The 20,709-nt window shown below is 38.8% G+C and overlaps 1 protein-coding gene across 6 annotated transcripts in view; it reads right to left on the reverse strand.

Moving 5' to 3' along the window:
- Nucleotides 1-9,091: 9,091 nt before the first annotated feature.
- The window catches only part of PRTFDC1 (phosphoribosyl transferase domain containing 1), a 43,324-nt gene continuing 31,706 nt past the window's right edge, over nt 9,092-20,709 (reverse strand). For 4 of the 6 annotated variants that reach the window (XM_039711196.1, XM_039711164.1, XM_039711188.1 and 1 more), the window contains exons 5-9: nt 15,006-15,023; nt 13,491-13,573; nt 13,035-13,081; nt 10,994-11,070; nt 9,092-10,353 (exon numbers count right to left, since the gene is read on the reverse strand). In XM_039711196.1, coding sequence (XP_039567130.1) covers nt 10,306-10,353; nt 10,994-11,070; nt 13,035-13,081; nt 13,491-13,573; nt 15,006-15,023 — 273 coding nt within the window. In that variant the 3' untranslated portion in view covers nt 9,092-10,305. Of the gene's footprint in view, nt 10,354-10,993; nt 11,071-12,264; nt 12,381-13,034; nt 13,082-13,490; nt 13,574-15,005; nt 15,024-20,709 lie in introns of all 6 variants that reach the window. The other 2 variants (XR_005627653.1, XM_039711172.1) reach the window with 2 other exon arrangements.

Genomic DNA, 20,709 nt, shown 5'->3' on the forward strand with positions numbered 1-20,709 from the left:
TACAGCTGTTGCTTTTGATTTTAATTGAAATAGAATTTTTAAAAATTGTTATTAATATGACATGAAAGCTTAGATGGAATGATCTGGCATAAACTGAGCCTGTGGTTAGTTTAAACATCTATCACACTGACCTCTCATAAATCAGGGTCAGGAAACAATGAGGGGGTAGGCAAGTGTTGTGATGTTGTTTGCTGACTGGATGTTCAAAGGAATGCTGAAAGAATGTGCCAAGAATCTGGCTTTGTCAGGAAAAAAAGTTCTTGTTTTTGAAAATGCTGACAGATCTATAAAGACAAAGAGGAGAAAGCTGGTGCACAGGAGAAACAGACTAAATCCAGAAGCAGGGCTTCCAGAAGTTTCTCCAGGTGTTGCAAACAATTAAAACTAGCAGGAGGGGCCCAGGACATCGGACTGTGTCCGGCATTGCTCTGTGCCTGTGTGCAGGGAGGGAGCGAGCTGGGGGTCTCAGCAGCCTGTAAAGCTTGTGCAGGTCCTGCCCAGTCCAGAAAGCAAACCTGGGCTTGCAGAGACAGCTCCTGATTGCAATGCACTGGGTAAAGCACATCAGCAACCTCTGGCACTGCCACAGAAATCTGCAGCAGGAACTCAGATGAGGCCCAGCACATATTCTGTGCTATTGTCACGGCCGGAAGGGCTGAAATGATGAAGGATATTCCTCTGAAGCCAGTTGTTGTCACTTCAAGGCTGCCTTATTGTGCCATAAAATGTCACAGGAGCAAGAGGAAACAATTCCATTTGCTGAGATAATTCAGAACTTTACCAGGATCCAGTGAGAACACACACAAGATGCAGCAGGAGAAATAAGGAGCGTGGAAAGCATGAGGCAGGGCAGCAAGAATGGATGAGCAATCTGCATTGCCACCTTTGAAATATACTTGCTGGAAGTATAAAATGTGAGAATCCTATGATAAAACCAGACTTGTGAGGAGTCCCTTAACTGGAATTTCTAAGGTCAGTAAAGTAGAGCTAATGAAGCACACTTGATATGCAGTGAGGCAGGAATTGTGTAACTAAAATTTACTGACCTAAAACACTGAACACAGAGGTTCTGGTAGAATTCTGGAAAATCACTGAGAATAGGAGAAATATAAAAATACCTTTTAGCTGAGACTTTATCAAAACAGGGATAGATAAAACTGATTTTTATTTTGAGCTGTTTTTCTATGTCCACATTTCTACTAACAACTATTATTAGAAGAACATTATACATAAATAAGAATTATCTTTGTCTTTCACAAAGCAATTCATGCAGATAGGGACACCTGAATTTTTAACTACCTATTTTAAAACTAACTTTTAGAGCAAATTTGATATTAATTAACTCAGAAGAGTGATGGCAACTTCCCAAAATTTTTCAACTTAGGTGAACATATAGACAAAAGAACAAATGATAAATGTGTTTTTTCCTGGAATAACTAATTAGAAGACTCTTGAAAATAAGCTGGCAAGGGACTTTTGCAAAGGGTGTCAGAGAAGAGGAAAATTTTTTAAAAGCCAAAATCTCTCCAAACTCTAAATTCTTAAGTAATTATTTACAAGTTAGCAGATATTTATCTGTTAGCTCTGCATTTTTGCAACAACTCCAGTGTTACCTACTAGGACACTACATTTTGCTATATATCAAAACTGTCTGAAGGAGTGAAGGCAGCAGCTTCTTTCAACAGCAGCAGAGAATATCAGCCAGGCCTTGTTATTTCACATATCTTGGTACTATAATTTTGATTAAACCTAAACATGGAAATCACCTACTTTCTTGATTTTCAAAATAACTTTTCCTCATTCACCCTATTATTTCAGTTGTAGCCACAGGCTGGGAGGGAGTGGTAGGTCAGGAATGGTAATTTTGAGCTGTAAAACACACATTTATGAAGCAGTTACAGGCAAGAGCCAGAGCCAGTGGAGGGTGAGAAAAACTGGTTCTGGAAAGAAGCTGAACCAAGGTAGCAGCAGCAGCCAGGGAGAGCAGCACAAACCCTCAGGAGAAGGGCAGGGATGTTTATAAAGGTAGCATGATGACATTTTTTATTTAGAGCTTGTTCTTGGTGAAAAGCTAACTCCTACACCTTTACAGTTTTAAATTGTGATTCCATCTGCTCTAACATTGGGAGCCGAGCTTGGAAAATAGCAGGAGATCTCAGCAGGGTGCTGCACTTGACATTGGGAGCTGCCATGAGAGGCTCTGAGCCCTGAGGGAGCACTGTGCTTCTGATGAGGTGCTCTGGCTGCTGCATAAACCAAAGACTGTGGCTGTCCTTCTCATCCTCCCAGCCCAGCCCTTCCAAGATTGGCAGGGCAAAATGCCACCATCCCCATCCCAGTTCAACCCAAGCCTGTCACCCCATGGGCTGTGCTGGTACCCAGTACTTTGTGGCCACTCCTGATTATAATTTTACATGGTTTAGTGCTTTGGCTGGGAAAGGGTTTCTCTTAGCAAATTAAGGTGGAAGACACAAAGGTTCTGGCTGCTCTGGCAGGATAATAGCTGTGGATGAAACTGTGGCTTTAGGCAGACCAGGTTGGTCTTGAAGAGCCTCAAGGGAGAAAGCCTTGGAATTCATGGGCAGGTGAACTGCAGAGGAGAATAAAGCAGCTGTGCTCTGTGATGATTGTTGTGATTCATAAACAAGAGTTTATATTCTACTCTTTTTGCTTTACTGGAAATGGGCCTTTTAAGTTATTATGAATTTGGAAAGTCTGCCTAATAATGGCTGAGAAGAGCTACAATGTGCCTTTGTCTGCTCAGGTAATGAAGATTTACCTGAACAGCAGAGACTTCAAGAAAACATTGGTGGATGAACCTGTGGTGATCTTTACTTCAAACTGCGTGGCTGCTTTCCCATCACATTTTGTGATGTATGAAATTTTGTGCCCAAATTTACATTCTTGTAGTTAATAATAATACCACTATTCCTAATTTTAGGCTGATGTCATGTTAAAGGAGGCAAAAGGACTCCAAAAGGATGTTTGGAATAACATCCATATTGAAAATGATAGTATGTTCATGTGTACATCTATACTAACAAAAATCTGTTGGTGCAATCTTGCTCACACTCTGTAGGGGCTTAACTTGGGGTGTATCAGCAATGATGGTTTGTTTCTTGGTCTGTGTTCCTCTGCAGGAACGGGGATTGTGTGTGTGGGGTGAGTGTGCCATCCAAACACTGAGAGCACGCACTCCTTCCTAAGCAGCTTTACATACAGTTTTCACTACTTATTTTGGCTTCACAAAATACTGTTGTCCTTCTGCGTAAAATAATTTACATGTCTCAGAGACTGCTGAAGTTGAGACAGTCTAAACACAGTTTAGGGGATGGAAAATAACCATGGTAAATCTGTTCCCAAGCAAAGACTTCAGATCTGCCTGGGGCAGTGCCATGATGTCCCTTGATTTCCTTCTTCCCTCCTGCACAGGAAATGTCTTTTTATGTTTGACTCTTTTTCTATAAATAAACAGACCATAATCAGGAAAACACTAGCTAGCTTTGGACTCCAGCTTGTGACTTGTGTGGGGAAAATATTAAAATACTTTGAGGCATATTTTGGCTAGACTGCTGTGAGATATGGCTGAGGCCTGACAGAATCAACAATGTGCCAGACCTGACCGGGGTAAACTCTGTTCTGTGTTTGTCTGAGTACTGGAGCTAGAAAAGCTGCAGCAAAGGAGGATGCTAATTGTGCTCATTTTTGACTGGATTGCTCCTCCAGCCCCAGCTGCTCTCTAAGCTCTGGCAGCAAACAAAACCACACTGGACAGTGGTGGTGGCACAAAATCCTCCCTCCATGCCTTGCAATGCAGTCACCTCCACTCTGACACTTCTGGATACAAAGCAAAGATTTTTTTTCCCCCGTAAAGTTAAATATTTGCTACTTTTCTTAAAATCTCCCATTAAAGACCAATGACTGCCACCCCACAGAGTATCTCAGCACTTTGTGGGTTTTGCTTTCTCTTAGGATTGCAAACTCAGCAGTGTCTGTCTGCAGATCATTCTTCACCTCTTTCCCAGCATCTGCTAAGCTTGTAAATTGGTTAATAGGCTAAGAAGAATTGGGATAAATTAAGTTGTAAGGAATAGGGGTAAAGCTTGAGATGAAAAGATCTTAAAATCTCAGAAAATAGGACAGAGAGGCTGTGATGAACAACACCGGAATCTATACAAATGGAGTAACATCAGTGTCTAGTACTTGATTAAATTTAAAACAGAGAGATTGAGATTGACTTTACAGGGCTGAGATTGTCATGTCTACAGCTTAGGCAAAATAGTACTGGAAGCTTCAGTTGGGTGTTTGTAGTTAAAAGCTTGAACACAGTTAATAGCATCATGTTATTATCTGAAATGCTTCTGAAGGAAGATAAACAATTTCAGTTTATTATGGTTTTCTTCCCCATATGGCACAAATGGGCCCATGACCAAACTGGCTCTCAGCAGAAAACTCCCATCTCCACACTCATTCAGCAGGTCATATTTAACCAATTTTAATATCTTGCCTGTACACCCACTGGTGGATCCATTCCAATCAATACTCTATGGCTTAGGGGTTTTTTAATGACACTTCATTTTTTACTCTCCTTGACTCTTCTGCCACTGTTGTTGAATATTCCTTTGTAGTTGATCTGTTTTCTGTCTCTCTGTGCTAATGTTTATGCCGAGTTATTATTTCCAAAAGCTAAATTTTGAGCACTCTCACTGCATTCCAAATTTCCAAAGAAAGGGCAGAAACACTGCTACAATAATTCTCATGAAAACCCAAACAAATAAATCAATTAAGCACTTGCATGATTCAGAAAGACAAAGAGATATTCATGCCCACATGAAAGAATGACTTGATTGTGCTTGCCTCTTCTTTTTGTTGTGATATCCTCCTGCTTTCATTCCAATGTTACTGCTTATTTTCCTAGTCTATCCAGATTAGGCAAAAAACACATTTTCAAAGGTACATGGTCACTGAAGGATGCAGCTAGGCACCTATCCAAGTGGGTGAAATCCTATGCAATTTTCTTGGATGCATAAGCACCTTTGAAAATCTGCTCTTGAATGTTTCAGAAAAAGGGCTGAAGTTTCCTGGTAAATTACAGGCATTTGTGAATATCCTTAAAAAACACAGGACTGTCAAGGACTTGTTAAAAAGACATTGTGATAAAATAGATTATAAAACCAATGTGTAACTGCAGATAAGAAATCTGAAGAAAAGAGACTAATACTTCTAGAAGTTTAAGAAAACAGAAGATTGCTGAGAAAAGGCACTTCAAGATAACTGGTTTTTGGCATTGTTTCCAAAACATCTTAGCTAAATTCCAATGTTTTTCTATGCAAATTCAATAGCTATGAAGGCATAACATATGTCTTCCAGCAAAAGCTGTCCCTTGTGTAACCTCATGACTTAACAGCACTGATAAATGTACAAAGCTCTACTAACAGTAGAAACAATGTATTTTTGAACACATGCAGTTAATTTAATGAAATTTTGTGTCATGGTTAGAAACAACCCTTTCTTACCATTATCAGAGGCCCAATCATGCAGGTTGAAGACAGACTTCTAGAACTACAGTACTACAAGTAATTTCTGTCTCTTTCTGCTATGGAAAAACAGAGGAAAACTTTCATGCCACTCCTGAAACAAACTAAAGGTCATCCTCTGAACAGTATCCAAAACTTAGTATTAGACATAAATCGCTGTACTGCAGACTCCAATAGTTTGTCAGTAGCTCATTGCTCCGTGCAGCAGCAGAAGGAACAAGGCTTGACAGCAAGTATTTAACTAATTGAGTCTAAATTTCTGCATTTGGAAACCCCTTGGTGTTCCAAAACAACTGCTGGCAGCAGTGAAAGGTTCAGCTGCGGATACGCATGTGTCCGTGTGAAGGTACAAAGAAACCAAGCACTGGTTTATTGACAGAAAGGAAGGCAGGGTCAGCCAGCTCTGCGTAACAGCACAAGCATCCAAACTACAGCTGACAGCCTTCAAAGGGCTTATGGAGCCTCACCCAGAACTAATGTCTCCTTTTTTCCCTTCTAAAAAATCATGTGTGTTTTCTGCAAAATAAAGGACAACCTTTCCTCAGTCTGTCTGTAATGCCTTCCTTATTTGGGGTGTCTTTCCCTTCTGGTCATTTATAAGTGCATAATATTGCTGTTTCTTCACAAATAATTATCCTTTTAACACTACAAAATAATCCCATAGTATAGTTTATGGCTTGTGACCAAACTTTTCTAGCTGTCTAAGTGTTGCTGTGGTGCTGTCACTGCTTTGAATATCCCTGGCAAGGACAGCAGTCATTCCCTAGTGGTACAAACATTTCAGCCAGGTACTGGGATAGCTGTACAAGGCTGCCTTCCCAGAGGAAGGCATGTGGCATTAAAAAAGTAACTGTGAAAAGTGCATGAAATTAGGATATAAGCTTTTATTTTCCCTCCACTGTATAGTAATGTTTTGAAAGGATGGCTGAAGCACCCTGCTTCTCTCACCTACAAGGTTTCAAATGGGGACACTGAGACAAGCACAGGAGGAGGCTGACTCAGCCACCTTAGTCATGTGGAGGGTACAGCCACTCTTGGAAGGCTGAGCTGAGGTAACACACACCTACATTAACTTATGTATCTACATTTCTCCCTACGATTTAAGGAGAAGAAGAATTTAGGATACCTTTCCCAGTACACTGAGATACTGCATTCATCGCAGATCTTTCCATTTAGATTATGAGAGGTTTTGGAAAACATTTAAAACGTAAAAGAAAAAGCATCCTCCAATATGATGGTTTTGCAAAAGGGCAAGGAATCCTTCTGTCTTTTGCTATACAACCCTGTATTGTTTTTCTTTTGGACTCTGATTTTTAACTGAAACTGAAAATTAAAGTTTTCATGGTAGAATCAATTACAGTTTGCATGTATAACAAGTTTAATTACAATAAGGGTTTTCACTACTCTCTTAAATGAGCAAATCAAAATGCAAGACATGCAGAGAAGCAGATTCAGCCTTCGTCAGTATAAAGAAATATTATAATTTAGAATTGCAAATATCTGTATTTAAATACATCTTATTCTTACAGATTCTTATAGATATAAGAATCATAGATAGATCATCTATATATATATATATCAAGATACATAGATCATCAATAGTGATGACTCATGACCTAAGTACATCTCAAAGTGAAGCATTTTAATATATAAAACTGTGCATAACAGTATAAACTGTTATGCACAGTGTATAAACTCTGATGATTTCAGACTTTCACCGATCAAGACTGTTCTGCAGTTGAATATCACATACAATTAGTATTTTATTTTGGGGAGAAATGTTGGAATTTTACATTATACAACTTTATTAATAACACTTCAAGGATTAACATAACATGGTCAAGAAATATAACACTTAGGGCAATCAATCCATCAATCAATCAAACAGACACTGTTTCCTACTTTGTTCAGCTCTAACTAGAAGAGTACAGTAGCTGATTCAATTGAAAAAATATCTTACAGACCTTTTAGACTATTTAAATTCTATTTTTTAGGCAGAAATTACTAGATATTCAGACCATATTTATTGTTTGCAACATGAAATCCTAATTTATATTAAGTTAACCAAGGTGCAGGAATTATTTTTCCTAGTTTGACCTTCTCTCCGTAAAATCACTTATGGATATTTTGGAATCAGACATAAATTAATAAAGTTTAAAACCTGATGGCTGATAAGTATTTATGTCACTTTAAACAAAATTACTGTCCATGCTAATTTGTATTCAACAGGTGGGGAAAAGATACTGGTGTTAAGTGCACAAGAAGAAAAATTGAGATAAAAATGGAAGCCTGCCCATAAACACAATGTCCAAGGAAAATAATGGATTTTAGAGAACATCTTCTCCTCTTATGTAACAGATGTTACTGAACTTATTTAAAAAACCCAAACATAGTTTTGTGGGTCATAGAATGCAACCACAACTGAAAAAATATTTAGTGGCCTTTTAGTTAAAGGAGTGGAATCAACAATATTACCAAAACACGAGACAATAAATTCTCTGAGCACACCAAAGAGTACCCAATAAGAGCATCCAATATTAATCAGTCATACCTACATGATTGCCTGTTCCCTTAGTTACACTAATGATTTTCAGAGTCTGATTGTTAAAGTAATTGAAAGCTGATTTTTCAGGTGGAAGTTTTCCAAGCAAAGAGTGATGTGGATGGCAGCTGAGATACCTGGAGACGCTCAGATACATATAGGTACAAAATTCAATATGACATTAGAAGAGAACAACCCCCCCCTTATTCACAGAATAATTCCACATGCAAATTCACTAATGAAATATGTATGGTCATTTTTCACAATATTAAGAACATGATAACAGGAGGAAATGGAATTTGAAGAAACATTCCAGTTCTCATAATATCTAGAAATCTGGTCATTTCTTTTAAGCATGTAGATTTTAATAATCTGAGTCTTCCAATTAAACAATTTTAACACTGTCTGAATTATTTGTATCTACAGTTCTTCATATTTTCACACTAATTTTACACTAACTCACTCACTAAATTTTTATTGTTGTTGCTGAACAGTGATAATTGTAGCAAGGTGAATTGGACTGTAATTTTTTAAGAAGAGAGGGAAAAAAATAACCTAATGGATATCTTGCACTAAGCCTAAGTCTAAGCATGTCAGTCTATGCAATGTGTCATTACTGCTAAATCCATAGCAGTCAGAAGTGTTAAGAAAAACGTTACACTCTCATCAAACAAAAAGGGATTAAATTCTTCAGCAGCTTCTTCCAGGGTCTGTAAGGGTATGCATTATTCTCTAAAACAGAAGAAATTCACTCAACAGAACTCTTTTGAAATATAAGTTAAAGGAGTAGAGATGAGCTAAGGCATTTCTCTAGCAATCACCACAATTCTTTGATGTTTTTCAGTCCCTTAACATCATGCATCCAAATAACAATAGCTTATCAGCGACAGAATACATACCTGTAGTTTTTTTACCATGTTTATTTTACCAGGTAAATGCATATTTTTTTAAAAGCTTTTATGGGATGTTCAAAATATGCCGAAGCAGGAAGACAAACAACTGTGCAATGTCATAAGTATTCCTAATTTTTTTTATTAGTTTATAGGAATCTGCAGCTAGTAACAATCTGCCTCTCACAGTTCAGAGCAAAGCCACTGATACGCAGCTACTTACTTTGCATTGGTTTCCCTTGGGAAGTTGTTAAGAACACTTATATTTAATACAGAATTAAACTTTTCACAGTTAATACGGTACATAAAATTCACAAACATCTTCAAACATTATCTGTAAAGGAAGGAGTCTAGAGTCTACAACACTCATGCATTAACTGGTTTTCTGTGTTGCCCTATATATTTTTTCTTTTTTTCCTAGACAAGACTTCTTCTGCATTGTCAGACGTGTATTTTTGAAGATGACAGATGGTTACAAAAAGTCTCTACTTAGACATGTTACAAAAATCAAATAATAACTGAAAAATTGTCTGACTAACATTAAACTTTTGTGCTTAATGAGGTTTAGTTAAGAATATCAGCTCAGGAGAACACAGTTAATGTTTATACTTGTTTGTGTCCTAGAGAAGAAAGGGATACCATGCAGAAATTCAAACCTGCCTGGCATTGGTTTGTCTTGATTAAAATTCAGCACATTAAACAGGTCAGATCTATGGCTATATGGCATACCAGAACCATGATATCTTCCAATTTTGGATCAACAGTGTCTTGCAAAGGTTCATCTGGACCTGCAGCCTAATTCAGCACATTCTGAGAGCTAAAATTTTGTTTTGAAGAGTGGGTAATGAACTGCAAAACAACACAGAACTTCCACTGAAACTTTTGAATTGTGGAATTAAGTCAAAATAATGCTTTCAATTTCGCATGATGAAGTCAATAAAATCTTGTACAATAATTCTCATGCACAGAATGGCACTTTTGAACTATCTTGTGCAACACAGTGAGGTACGTGAATTGCAATGGGTGGAATGAAGAACTGAGCAAAGAAAAGATGTGTTCACAATGAGAGCTGAGTCAGACAAGTTATTAGTCAAAAGGCATCTTAGGTGGTAATTTTAATACTTAATAAAGGTAGTAACTGTAAAAGTCCTATGCTTCACATTTTAGATAAGACCTCTCACTTCTGTAAATATTCATCAGCATCTCTAGAGTAAAGCCCTTATTATACTGAGTTGAAAGACATACAAGCCAGTTAAATTGCTTTTCTGGGAGATGCTTGAGGGAGTGTAGTCAAATTTCTGCTTCACAGAAATATTCAGGTGTGGATGTTACTGCTTCAGACTCTGTATTTTGTTTTGCCATGATCATTGATAACACATATGTGCTGAAAAAAACAGAACAGATTGCAAAAGTATGGTTGAGTAAATTATTAATTATTAATTAATTGTTCACAAATACTTAGGCTTGGCCAACCTAGTGATCTTATGATTACTCTTTCCTTTCCAGACATCTGGAAGTGAATTCTGATTTCACTTTCTAGCTACAGCAAGTTTTCCCACTTGGAATTCCCAGCTTTGAGATGCTCCCCTTGGAGTGCCACAAGAAGCAAAGGAAAGGTTTGCACCTTTTTTCCATCCTCATTTCTCTGAGAAAAGGGACAGGCACCATAGTATTCAGACACCTGTCTGACCTGTGCCTGTGTTTCACTTTTGCTGCTGTCTCTGCACATACTGGAAATGGCAGATCTGAGAAGCCCTAGGCTCATGAGAGGAAGAAGGAAGATGGAAATTTAGGGAACTCTTAGGGGGAGGGAACTGTTCACAGTGCTGAGCAAGAACTCCTTTGGATTATTTGAGGTTTTGCAGGGAGTTTTGCACTCACTGAAAGGATTCCAAATCCCAGCCATGTCAAAGACACACCTCCACAGGGCCCCAAGGAGGAGAAAAATTGTGGGATATTTATGAAAATAAATATAGAAAAAGTAGATCAATGAGTTTTAAAAATTTTTTTTATAAGAAACTTACGTTTAAATCTCTGAAGTGCTCATTGTAGTCTAAGGCATAACCTACCACAAATAGATCTGGAATTTCAAATCCGTAATCTGTATTGAGACAAATAACAAACACATCAATATAAGATCAGTGGCAGTTATAAGCCCTTAAATTAATGTGTGATTCTCAACAAACAAACTCTACTTATATGTAGTCAGCTGGGGCTATGTTACTTTTGACTGAGACATCATGGTCAGCAGTACTCCCATAACCAGTTCCCAGTCACAGAGTACTTGTGAAAGGGATGTGAACAGTCAGAGGAGAGGAGAGGATGATTTTGTATAAAATTATCACTGGCACATTTTGGAAGGAAGCCAAAATCAGAGCTGGAACATTCTGCTTGCATTTGGAAGTTCCATTGGTGTATATGTGTGAAGATCACTGTCCTATATCATAGTAATGATGGAAAAATGTGGAATATTAAATCAGAAGTAACTTTCAGAGATCTATATATTTTCTGCTAAGAATAGCAAAGTCTATCTCATATTTTATGCTACCAAAACAAGTAAAATGCTTTTAAATTAAAGTCCCAATTTTATGAAGATTCAAGCACATGCTTAACAAAGTAAACGCATGCAGTGCACCTCAGTTATACAGCTCACACACCTGAAGCCAAGCACAGACATGCATCTTTCTGAGTGTGAAGGTCTGTGCAGTATCAGCACTACATAAAACAAGGTAGACTCTTTCCAAATTGTTCTCTAAATAGCTAGAGGAAAACCCAATCTTACAGACACAAAAATAGGTCCACATAAAAAATTCTACAGGTATTCAGGTAAGGAATTTATTCAGTTATTTAAGATTGAAGGTTATGTGCACTTTGGAATTTAGGTAAGTGAGGAAATGCTACACCACTGTCAGTGATTTACAAAAGAGATCTCTGATGTTTTATAGAATTCATTACACTATGAATAAACAAAGATAAAATGTGTTTCACTCAAAAGTTAATACATAAAAATATAAAGCTATCCTTCATTAAGTAATTTTATTGCCACTTTTATATGTTTAACATTAGTGAATCCAGTCAAATATATGCCTTAGTTTTACTGGGTTAAATTCTAAATGTTTAAAAGTACTACTCCACTGTGTAAAAAGTTGTACAACAAAATGTTTGGACCATAGTTCAGATAACAGGGCTAAAACCTCATAGCCATGCCTAACATTTAAATAACTTTTGCTTCATCAATTTCCCCTCTCTCCCACATCCCAAATCAAAGCCCTTCATGCTGCCTCCTGGTACTCACCTGCCTACTCTCCTTCTACCCTCCTCCCCAGCTCAGCTGACCAGAGACTTCTTCAGTAGCAAATACTGGTTGATCTCTTCTAGATGGATCTATTCTTTTCGTATTTAGCCACATACCTGTTATTACATCATTTATTCTAATTAAGGCTAAAATGGTAATTGCTTAGTATAGCTCCATTTACAGCTTCATCATAACACACTATAAGGACCAATAATTTAGACAGAAGTGGTGCTGGTGTGGTGCAAACTGAGCAGCAGGAGAAAGTTTAAAAAGCCCAATTTTTCTTCTGCTTTTTAGGAGGTGGGATTTAAGTATAATATCAGTTTTCCCTTTGAACAATAAAACTTTAAAAAATAGAAGTGCTTTTCTGAATTGAAAAATGTAAAACTTGTTAATACTTAGTCACAATAAAACACCTTTCATGCTCAGATGGAAGACTGCAGCTCCTCCAGAGAGATGCAACGAGGAAGGAAAAAGAAGAAATGGATATTCTCTTGGATATTTTTTGTCAGAGACAGAAGATAAAACACTTACCTTTCATTGATAAAATTAAACCCTTTCAAGATTTCCCAATAAAGTTAGTATTCTGCAGAAAACCTAATTCGGGTAGGCTTTCCAAATGACAATTACACAAATCCTTCCATTGCATCCCATAGACCCACTGACAATTGGTATTTTATAATGCTTCTAGCAGTCCATAGAATGTGATGAAAGGCAAGTGACAGAGTAGTGGTAATTTCTACTGTTAATTGGATTTTCAGAACACTTACAATCTGGTCTGTACCCATCAGGCCGAGATGTTCTTTTCACCAACAAACTGTAATTAAAAATAAAATAAACCCCATTTAAATCTAGATATGTAACTGAATAGCACACATAAAACTATTCCCTTTATCAAAAATCTGAGCCATGTGAGTCCCTGTTCTTGTTCTGTTTCTCTTCCTGACAACATCCTGATTGCAGGGAAGAGCTGGGTGTATTCCCCTGCCAAGTCCATCAGTGCCAGTCTTGAAATGGCTGGAGGATCATTGCCAAGGCAGAACAATACAAAAGCATTTCCCCTCCTTTCCTTCACCCTCCCCTTAGTGACCCAGGCAGCTCCTCTGCACAGCTCTCCTTCATACTGCAGCATCAAGTTAAAGCAGGATGTCTGAATGGGAATCTGCTCTGGAAAATATGCTGGACTAGACTAATTAATTACTAAGTTTTGTGATCATTTTACTCACCTGGCCACTTTAATCATTTTTGGTTTGTATTTTTCTATATTGTTAAGCAGAACCTTCATGGTCCTTCCAGTTCCAACAATATCCTTATAAAACAAGAAAAATAAAGTAAGTAAAACACAAAGGAAGGCTGAAAGGAGGAAATCTGGACAATGACTGAGAAGTTTCACATTCTTATTTTGTAGAAATGATTTATTTTTCCAGTGCATTGTAAACCACATCCAAAAAAGGTTATAATGGAGCTTACACTGTTTGAAGCAAGCACTTTCTATTCATAAAATTATCAGTTCAAGGACTGTCCACTTCCTCTTGAAAACAGCTATGTTGCAAGTACTTGGGATGTAACTCAGGACTGGAGCTGACTCTACTGGGCACTGCAAGGATGCAGGGATTATTAGACTTTTCATATTATGCCTGAGATCACAGCATGTCACCATGTCTCCATGTTGGGCTAACTCTGCCCTATTTGTTGTATTAGCAAATACACAGTAAAAATCACAGTACAAATATTATTTCTCCAGAGCTGCCACATCCAGTATAATCTCAATAAGATCAATAGGTGCCTGGCCAGAAAACTGACTGTGGAGCACAGCTGTTGATCCTGAACTTTGGGGGTGGATTAGCAACACCTTGTCATTGTCTTCCAGCTGTTTAATATGAAATTTGCTGTGGACATTTTTAATTTCTGTTAAAGCAGCTGGAATGAGTAAATTGGAGTTCTTAGCAGCTATTCAGGTAACCAACCATCTCTGTGGCTGATGGTTTTATTTCTATCCTTTGCTAAGAGAAGAAATTTCAACGGTGTACAGTTCATTATATTGTCCAGCTTACTTCCCACACAAGGAAACTGGTTCTGATATGCCAGGCAGATCCTAATGTGCTCTCTAGCTGTCCCAGGAGCTTATTCAACATGTTCAAAGAGAACCACCTATCTTAATTATATGAGAATTTGTGGCACCAATGAGGTGACATGTTCTTTCCCTCTACAGCTGAAAACTGCTGATTTACAGCAGCAACAGCTCTGTGATGGGCTGTCCCCTGGGGACACTGCTGGGTGGGGAGATGGATGCAGGAGCTGGGGACCTTGAGGGAATGACTGATACTCCCAACCAGACTGTGAACAACCCTGGGGCTGTAAAGTATATGCTGGGCCACTATTTCAACGTCATGCACCTGAGAAATGCAGGGCATCATTGCAGTTGATTCACTGTTCTCCAAGGAACAGAACAACTTGAAGAACAGGAGTTGATGAAACCATAGAAAGAACAAATCAAATGAGGCAGAAACAAAGACTCGTGGGTATCATGAGGCAGAGCACCAGTGACATCAATGTAGTTTGATCTGTCATGCAATTGCAAAAAGACTGAGAGGCCATTAAGCAAATCAACCCTTCTCCCTCTTCACCACCTCCCAGCGAGAGAAGTGTAAACACAGACAGGATTTAGAAACTGAACAGCCAGTCATGGTTTGGCTGTGTGACTTTATCCAAGTACAATATGACATAAGCACCCAGCTTACCTCCACAATTAGAACATTCTGGAAGAAACAAACAAAAAGGAATACAATTACATAATATTCACATAGTAAAATAAACAGATGTTTTTAAAAGGGAAATGAAGATTGGTCCATGTGCATATGTACAACACAGTAGGACACAAGGAGTTTCCTGTTTCATTTCTGTGCCCTGAAAAAGAGCCAGTCATAAGAGCAAGCCCTGCAGTCAGGGACCACAACTTAATTCAGCTCTGTCTAGATTATCCTCTTTGTCCAAGAACGGATGAAGCTTTGGAAAATAAAATTAGGTGGAAGAAATCCAAATAGAATGAGCTTCACTTCATTCCAGCATCTCTAGCTGTGTACTGCAGTGTACCCTATAGTTCACTAAAATATTATTTCCAATGTCACTATGAGAATACAGCAATAATATTCCTTCTCTGAAATAAATGCTCTTCCTCCCTCCACCCACACCCGAGCAACTTCACAGTAAAGGATTAGAGGCCAAGTTGTAAAACCCACTCTCATACTGCAAAGCACCCTCTTTCTCTTGAGATACTGCTGCTGAAATCAGTATTTTTTGAAGAGAAGGGGAGTGGCCCAGCCAAGAGCAGTGATGTCAAGCTTTATGACAGTATCATCACACAGGCTGAATCTTTTTGCTGAAATCATTCATCACTGTCTAGGAATTACAATGTCTAAGGAGACTTCAGTTCTTTTACTAAAAGCAATAATAAGATGTAATGTCCTTATTAGAAGAAATAAAAATCTATTTATTAGTAGGCATGATCATATGCATGATCAAAAGGATGGACTCTTACAATCTCGCGTTAAGATCTACTTTCTGAAGTGAAACCTGCAGTAGCAAGAGGAAAGTTATTTCACAAATACCTTTATCTATCCATCAGTGTATACACCTTACATAGATGTGCACGCTGTGTGTCCTGCAAACCTCAGGACCACATAGTTTCACATCCATGCAGTATCCACCAGCCTAGTTTACATTCCACTTCCTTTCTATCAGGCTGGTTGGCTTTGCTACATACATAACATGGAGACTGTTTAACTTCCTTTTCCATAACAGAAACCCAAGGCTGAGAGTTGTAAGAGAGACTCAAACACATGGAGAAGGAGTGTGTGAAAGGAGTGTGCTCACAACCAGCACCTTTAACAGCTTCAATAACTGATACATAAGTAATTTTTAATCTTCAACCCATAAATTATTAATATAGATTATCCATATTTATATTCATATTCATACTGCAGCTCTTCCTAACACTCACAGTGCTTGGTAGGGAAACATGGCATACTTCATGCATTAAACACTGCAGAAACATATTACCCCACACTGTATTATACCTGGATGCTTCTGAAATGGCAAAACACTTGGTAAAGGAGTGGAGGGAACTCCTGGCAGCAATTGGGCAAATGTCAGCAATGGAGATACCACTCAAGAAAGCCACTAATTTAGACTGAGCTCTGGTGGAATGTATATTAATCTTGGAGGGAGGCTCCTTTTTGGTGTTTTCATAACAGGTTTCACTGGTGGTTATCCTGCTTGGCACTCCTGACTTTCAACCTCTCAGCTGCTGACACAAACAACTTTGGATCTCACCTAGTCCTGTGAAGGCAAAAAGTTAAAGGCCTCTTAATAACAAAAGTCTGAAGATACCCTGCCTCTAGAAACTTCTCCCTCCAAGAAAGAATGGAAGTATATCAGTTGTCTAGATAAGATGAAAAGCCAAAACCATGTTCAGGAAAAGCTTATGACAGGTGTGCAGTAGCACAATTTTTGAAGGAAACCATTTGGATCCAAAACCAAGTTGGATCTCATCTGGCTTCCTGTATGAAGTCATAAGTGGGAAAAACATTTCTGAAAACTAGCTCAAGACACCTGGGTCTGAGGCATAAGGAAATTACTTGATTCAGTCAGTGGACACCTGAAGACAATGCGCAGGAGTAATAGCTTAACCACCCCAAGGAACCTGTGCAGCTGGTGATATATGTAAATATTGATTTGTTTACACACACACACACACACAGACACACACACATATATATATATATACACACATATATATGATATAAGGAGAGAGCAAAAGAGTTGACAAGGAAAGAACCTCACCAGAACTAAAAATGGAAATGAACCCTTTAGTGCCAGGCTCAGCGAGAGTAACCATGATCAAACACAGCCCACGGATCTCAAGGCAGGTCTACAGGCTTGAGACAGGTCCAACAAAGTCAGTCTGTGAGTCAGGGTCTGGGTCAGTGTTGGCAGGAGTGCACAGGTCTGGCTGCAGCTGAGCTGGAGGTCGGTACCCACACGGCACAGACCAGGCGTGGACGGAGCGCTGGGCTGAGCTGGTGTTCCTGTGCCCACAGGTGTGAGCAGAGGCCCCAGGGGACACAGGTCATGGCCATTAGCATCTATTAGTGCCTCTGTTATTGTAGTTACAGACTGAGACAAAAGCAAAGTCCTGGGACATTTAATTGACAGACAAATAAGTTTCTTTGCTAGTACAGTTGCTTCAGCTGTTCTGTCAGGATCAAGGGATTCTTTTGCATGCTCACATGTGGAAATCACAAAGTTGGACAGAATGAGTGGACAGCAGCCTCCCTGGCCATGGAATTTGGGTTAACCAATAGGGAGGAGTATGTCCTTATATATTCCTTACTATTTAACCTGTGAGAAAAAATAATCATAGACATAATAGAAAATGTGTCTGAAGACACTAGGAAAGATCATCTTCTGTTGGGCTATAGCAGAAATTTTAAATTATCCTTCACAGATATCTGATTCACTTCTTCTAGAACATGATGAGTACTTCAGAATCTCCCCAGGGTATGTGCCTCAATACCTCATTATTTAAGAGCAAAGATATAATAAGAAAACTTCTGTTGATATTTGGCCTGAACTTATTTTGAAGAGAACATGGAAAAAGCTTTGTTTTCTTCTCTTTTCTCTTCTATATTTGAAAGACATATTTCCTCAGTTTCCTCTTTTTCAGATAAAACAACCTCTATTTATTTAATGTTTTCTCACAAGTTATATTTCCTAGCTTTCTGATAACTCTTTTGTTCTCCTCTGGAATCAGTCCAGTTGGTCAGAATCCTTCTCCAGTTGTGGTGTTCCAAACCAGAAAGTCTTTTCCAGTGTCAAGAGGAATAAAAGAACCACTTTGTATGCTTTATAAATAATCCTCCTTTCTATGTATCCCAGTACAACAGTTACATCCTTTGTAAAAATATACTGGTGTCTCATGTGCAACTTGTGATCCACCTTTTGTCTCCAGGACTGCTGCTGAGTCAGTCTTCCCTCACTTGCATTTATGCAAAAGATTACTTCTGTATAAACACAGATTCACCTTTATTGTCATTACATGTCATTCTTTGAGCCAAATTCTTAAAATAATTTCTTAAGATCACAATATCTTGTAGCATTTTTCCAGGTAGCATGAGTACCATTAAATGCTGATTTCATCTTTTCAATCATGAACTAAATTTTGTATAGTCCCTGGAGAGCGTGCTTTAATGTATCTCATCTGACAGTGAAGCATAATTAACTGCTTCTTGAGAACAGCTTTCCAAGAGTTACACATCTCTCTAATAGAAATTTAATTTTGTATGTGTCTCCTTATCACAAATGACTCATATGAAGGAAAGAGGATTAGCATGGATCCAGACATTCCTGAAAGGTTTGTCTGGCTATAGGAGTGATAGTCACCTGCACATGACTTCAGCTGAAGTGTAAGATCTCATATTTTTATATGTTGCAAATCATATACCTTGAGGAAGTTCCTATAAGATGTCTAGGCCAGAAAACACACATGCTGTTTTGTATTATGCCCATTCTCCTTATTTCCAAAACACTGATGAGGATTTTCTGTACTATGGGGAAATGCTGTAGGTAAGGCCTCTGCAGTGGAAAAGCCACTATAAAATATTTAGATATGAAAACATTTCATAACTATAAGTAAGCAGGCATCCTAACTGTTCAGTGATACTTTAATCTCTGTTATCACTATGCAGGGTTACTGTGCCTAAAGTCTCCACACTTTTCAGTCACTAACTGCTGCTTACGACCAAAGGCATTCAGAGTGGTTTGCCACCCTCTGGTACACAAACCCTCTCCTACAAAATACTGTGCTGGGCACCTGACTGTGATGCTGCCTATCCCCTACCTTTCTACTGTTGGAGCAGTCTGCAGATAGAAGATTTCAGAAAAGGGATGGAATAGCAGAGTAGTGGAGAAGCAAACTGCAAACTGCCAAGAAATGTTTTGATACACAGCGTCAGAGACTAGATAGCGGTGATATCCAACTAAAACTGGTTGAAATAGATTAGCTTATCCTTGATCAGATGGATAGCAGAGGATGAAAGAAGAATGCAATGGATACAACAAATTAGTACATTGTCAGTAATGTCAATGTCATCGTCAGTAATGTCAATTGTCATAGTACATTGTCAGTAATGTCACCATCATCCTAAAGGCACCTTGTGAAAGGTCAGTTCCTTATTCAGCTTCACTGTGAAGTCCCCATGTGAGCCAGTGTGCAGGGGACTGGCAAAACTCATCAGCTTGTGGTGCTGCAGCAGTCACTGATAGCTGGACAAATAGGAAGCTAAAGAACACTGAAGAAAGGATCCTTCTCAAGTATGTGTGTTTGAAGCTCCTGTACCACATAGGTCAAGAATGTTTTGTCCTTTCAGATGTATTTGAGGCAATTACAAAGAAGGAAACCACATGAAAAGAAAAGTAATCCAGCCTTCTGGATTCTGTCTACTTTTGAAACTCAGAGAACAGGATATAGGAATATTTACTGACATGTTGACTAGACTAAAGATGGCTTAATTTCTGAGTAGAGCCATGTTCACCAATACAATCTCTGAAGTACATCCAGAAATCTAATAATGGTGCTAATATATCTTAGAGTGAGACAGAGTACAGTCAGTTTTTTAAAATATGTCCTGGAAAGATTTCATACATAGTCCAAATAAAAAGGGATGCTGGCTTCAGAGAATGAAACACCTTCCTATTGAGTCATTGCAAAAGAATCAACATTGCAAAAGAATCAGCTTCCATTACTGATAGATCAGAGGGATGGCTGGGAGCTCATAGATTTGGATGTGATTCATTCTGTGTTTACACAGCTTTTTACCAGGTAGCTGGCAGAAGGTAGGCTGGTGCAATAGAGTCAAACACCTCAAGTTGGAAGGGAGTCATAAAGAGCAAGGAGTCAACTCCTTGCTCCTTGCAGGACTACCTAAAACTAAACCATATGACATTGACCAGGTGCTTCTTGTAACTCTGACAGGCTTCAGACCCCGACCACTTCCCTGGGGAGCCTGTTCAAGTGACTTGAACACAGTTTCAGTGAAGAACCTTTTCCAACTGTCCAATCTGAACTTCCCCTGATATGGCTTCATTCCATTCCCTCCTGTCCTGTTGCTGGTCACTAGGGAGCTGTGTGCACTGCCCATCTTGTGGAAGCTGTAGGCTGTGATGAGGGCACCCCTCAGCCTTCACTTCTTCCCCAGGCTGGACAACACAAGTGACCTCAGCTGTTCCTCAGAAGTCTTGCCCTTGAGCCCTTGCACCAACCTGGTTGTCCTGGACACACTCTGATAATCAGAAGTCCTTCCTGCATTGTGGCAGACCCCAGCACTCAGGGTGAGGCTGCCCCAGGGCAGAGCAGAGCAGGACAATCCCCTCCCTTGCCCTGCTGGC

The sequence above is a fragment of the Passer montanus genome, unplaced genomic scaffold, assembly GCF_014805655.1.
Source record: "Passer montanus isolate IOZ18808 unplaced genomic scaffold, ASM1480565v1 scaffold10, whole genome shotgun sequence".
Classification (NCBI taxonomy): domain Eukaryota; kingdom Metazoa; phylum Chordata; class Aves; order Passeriformes; family Passeridae; genus Passer; species Passer montanus.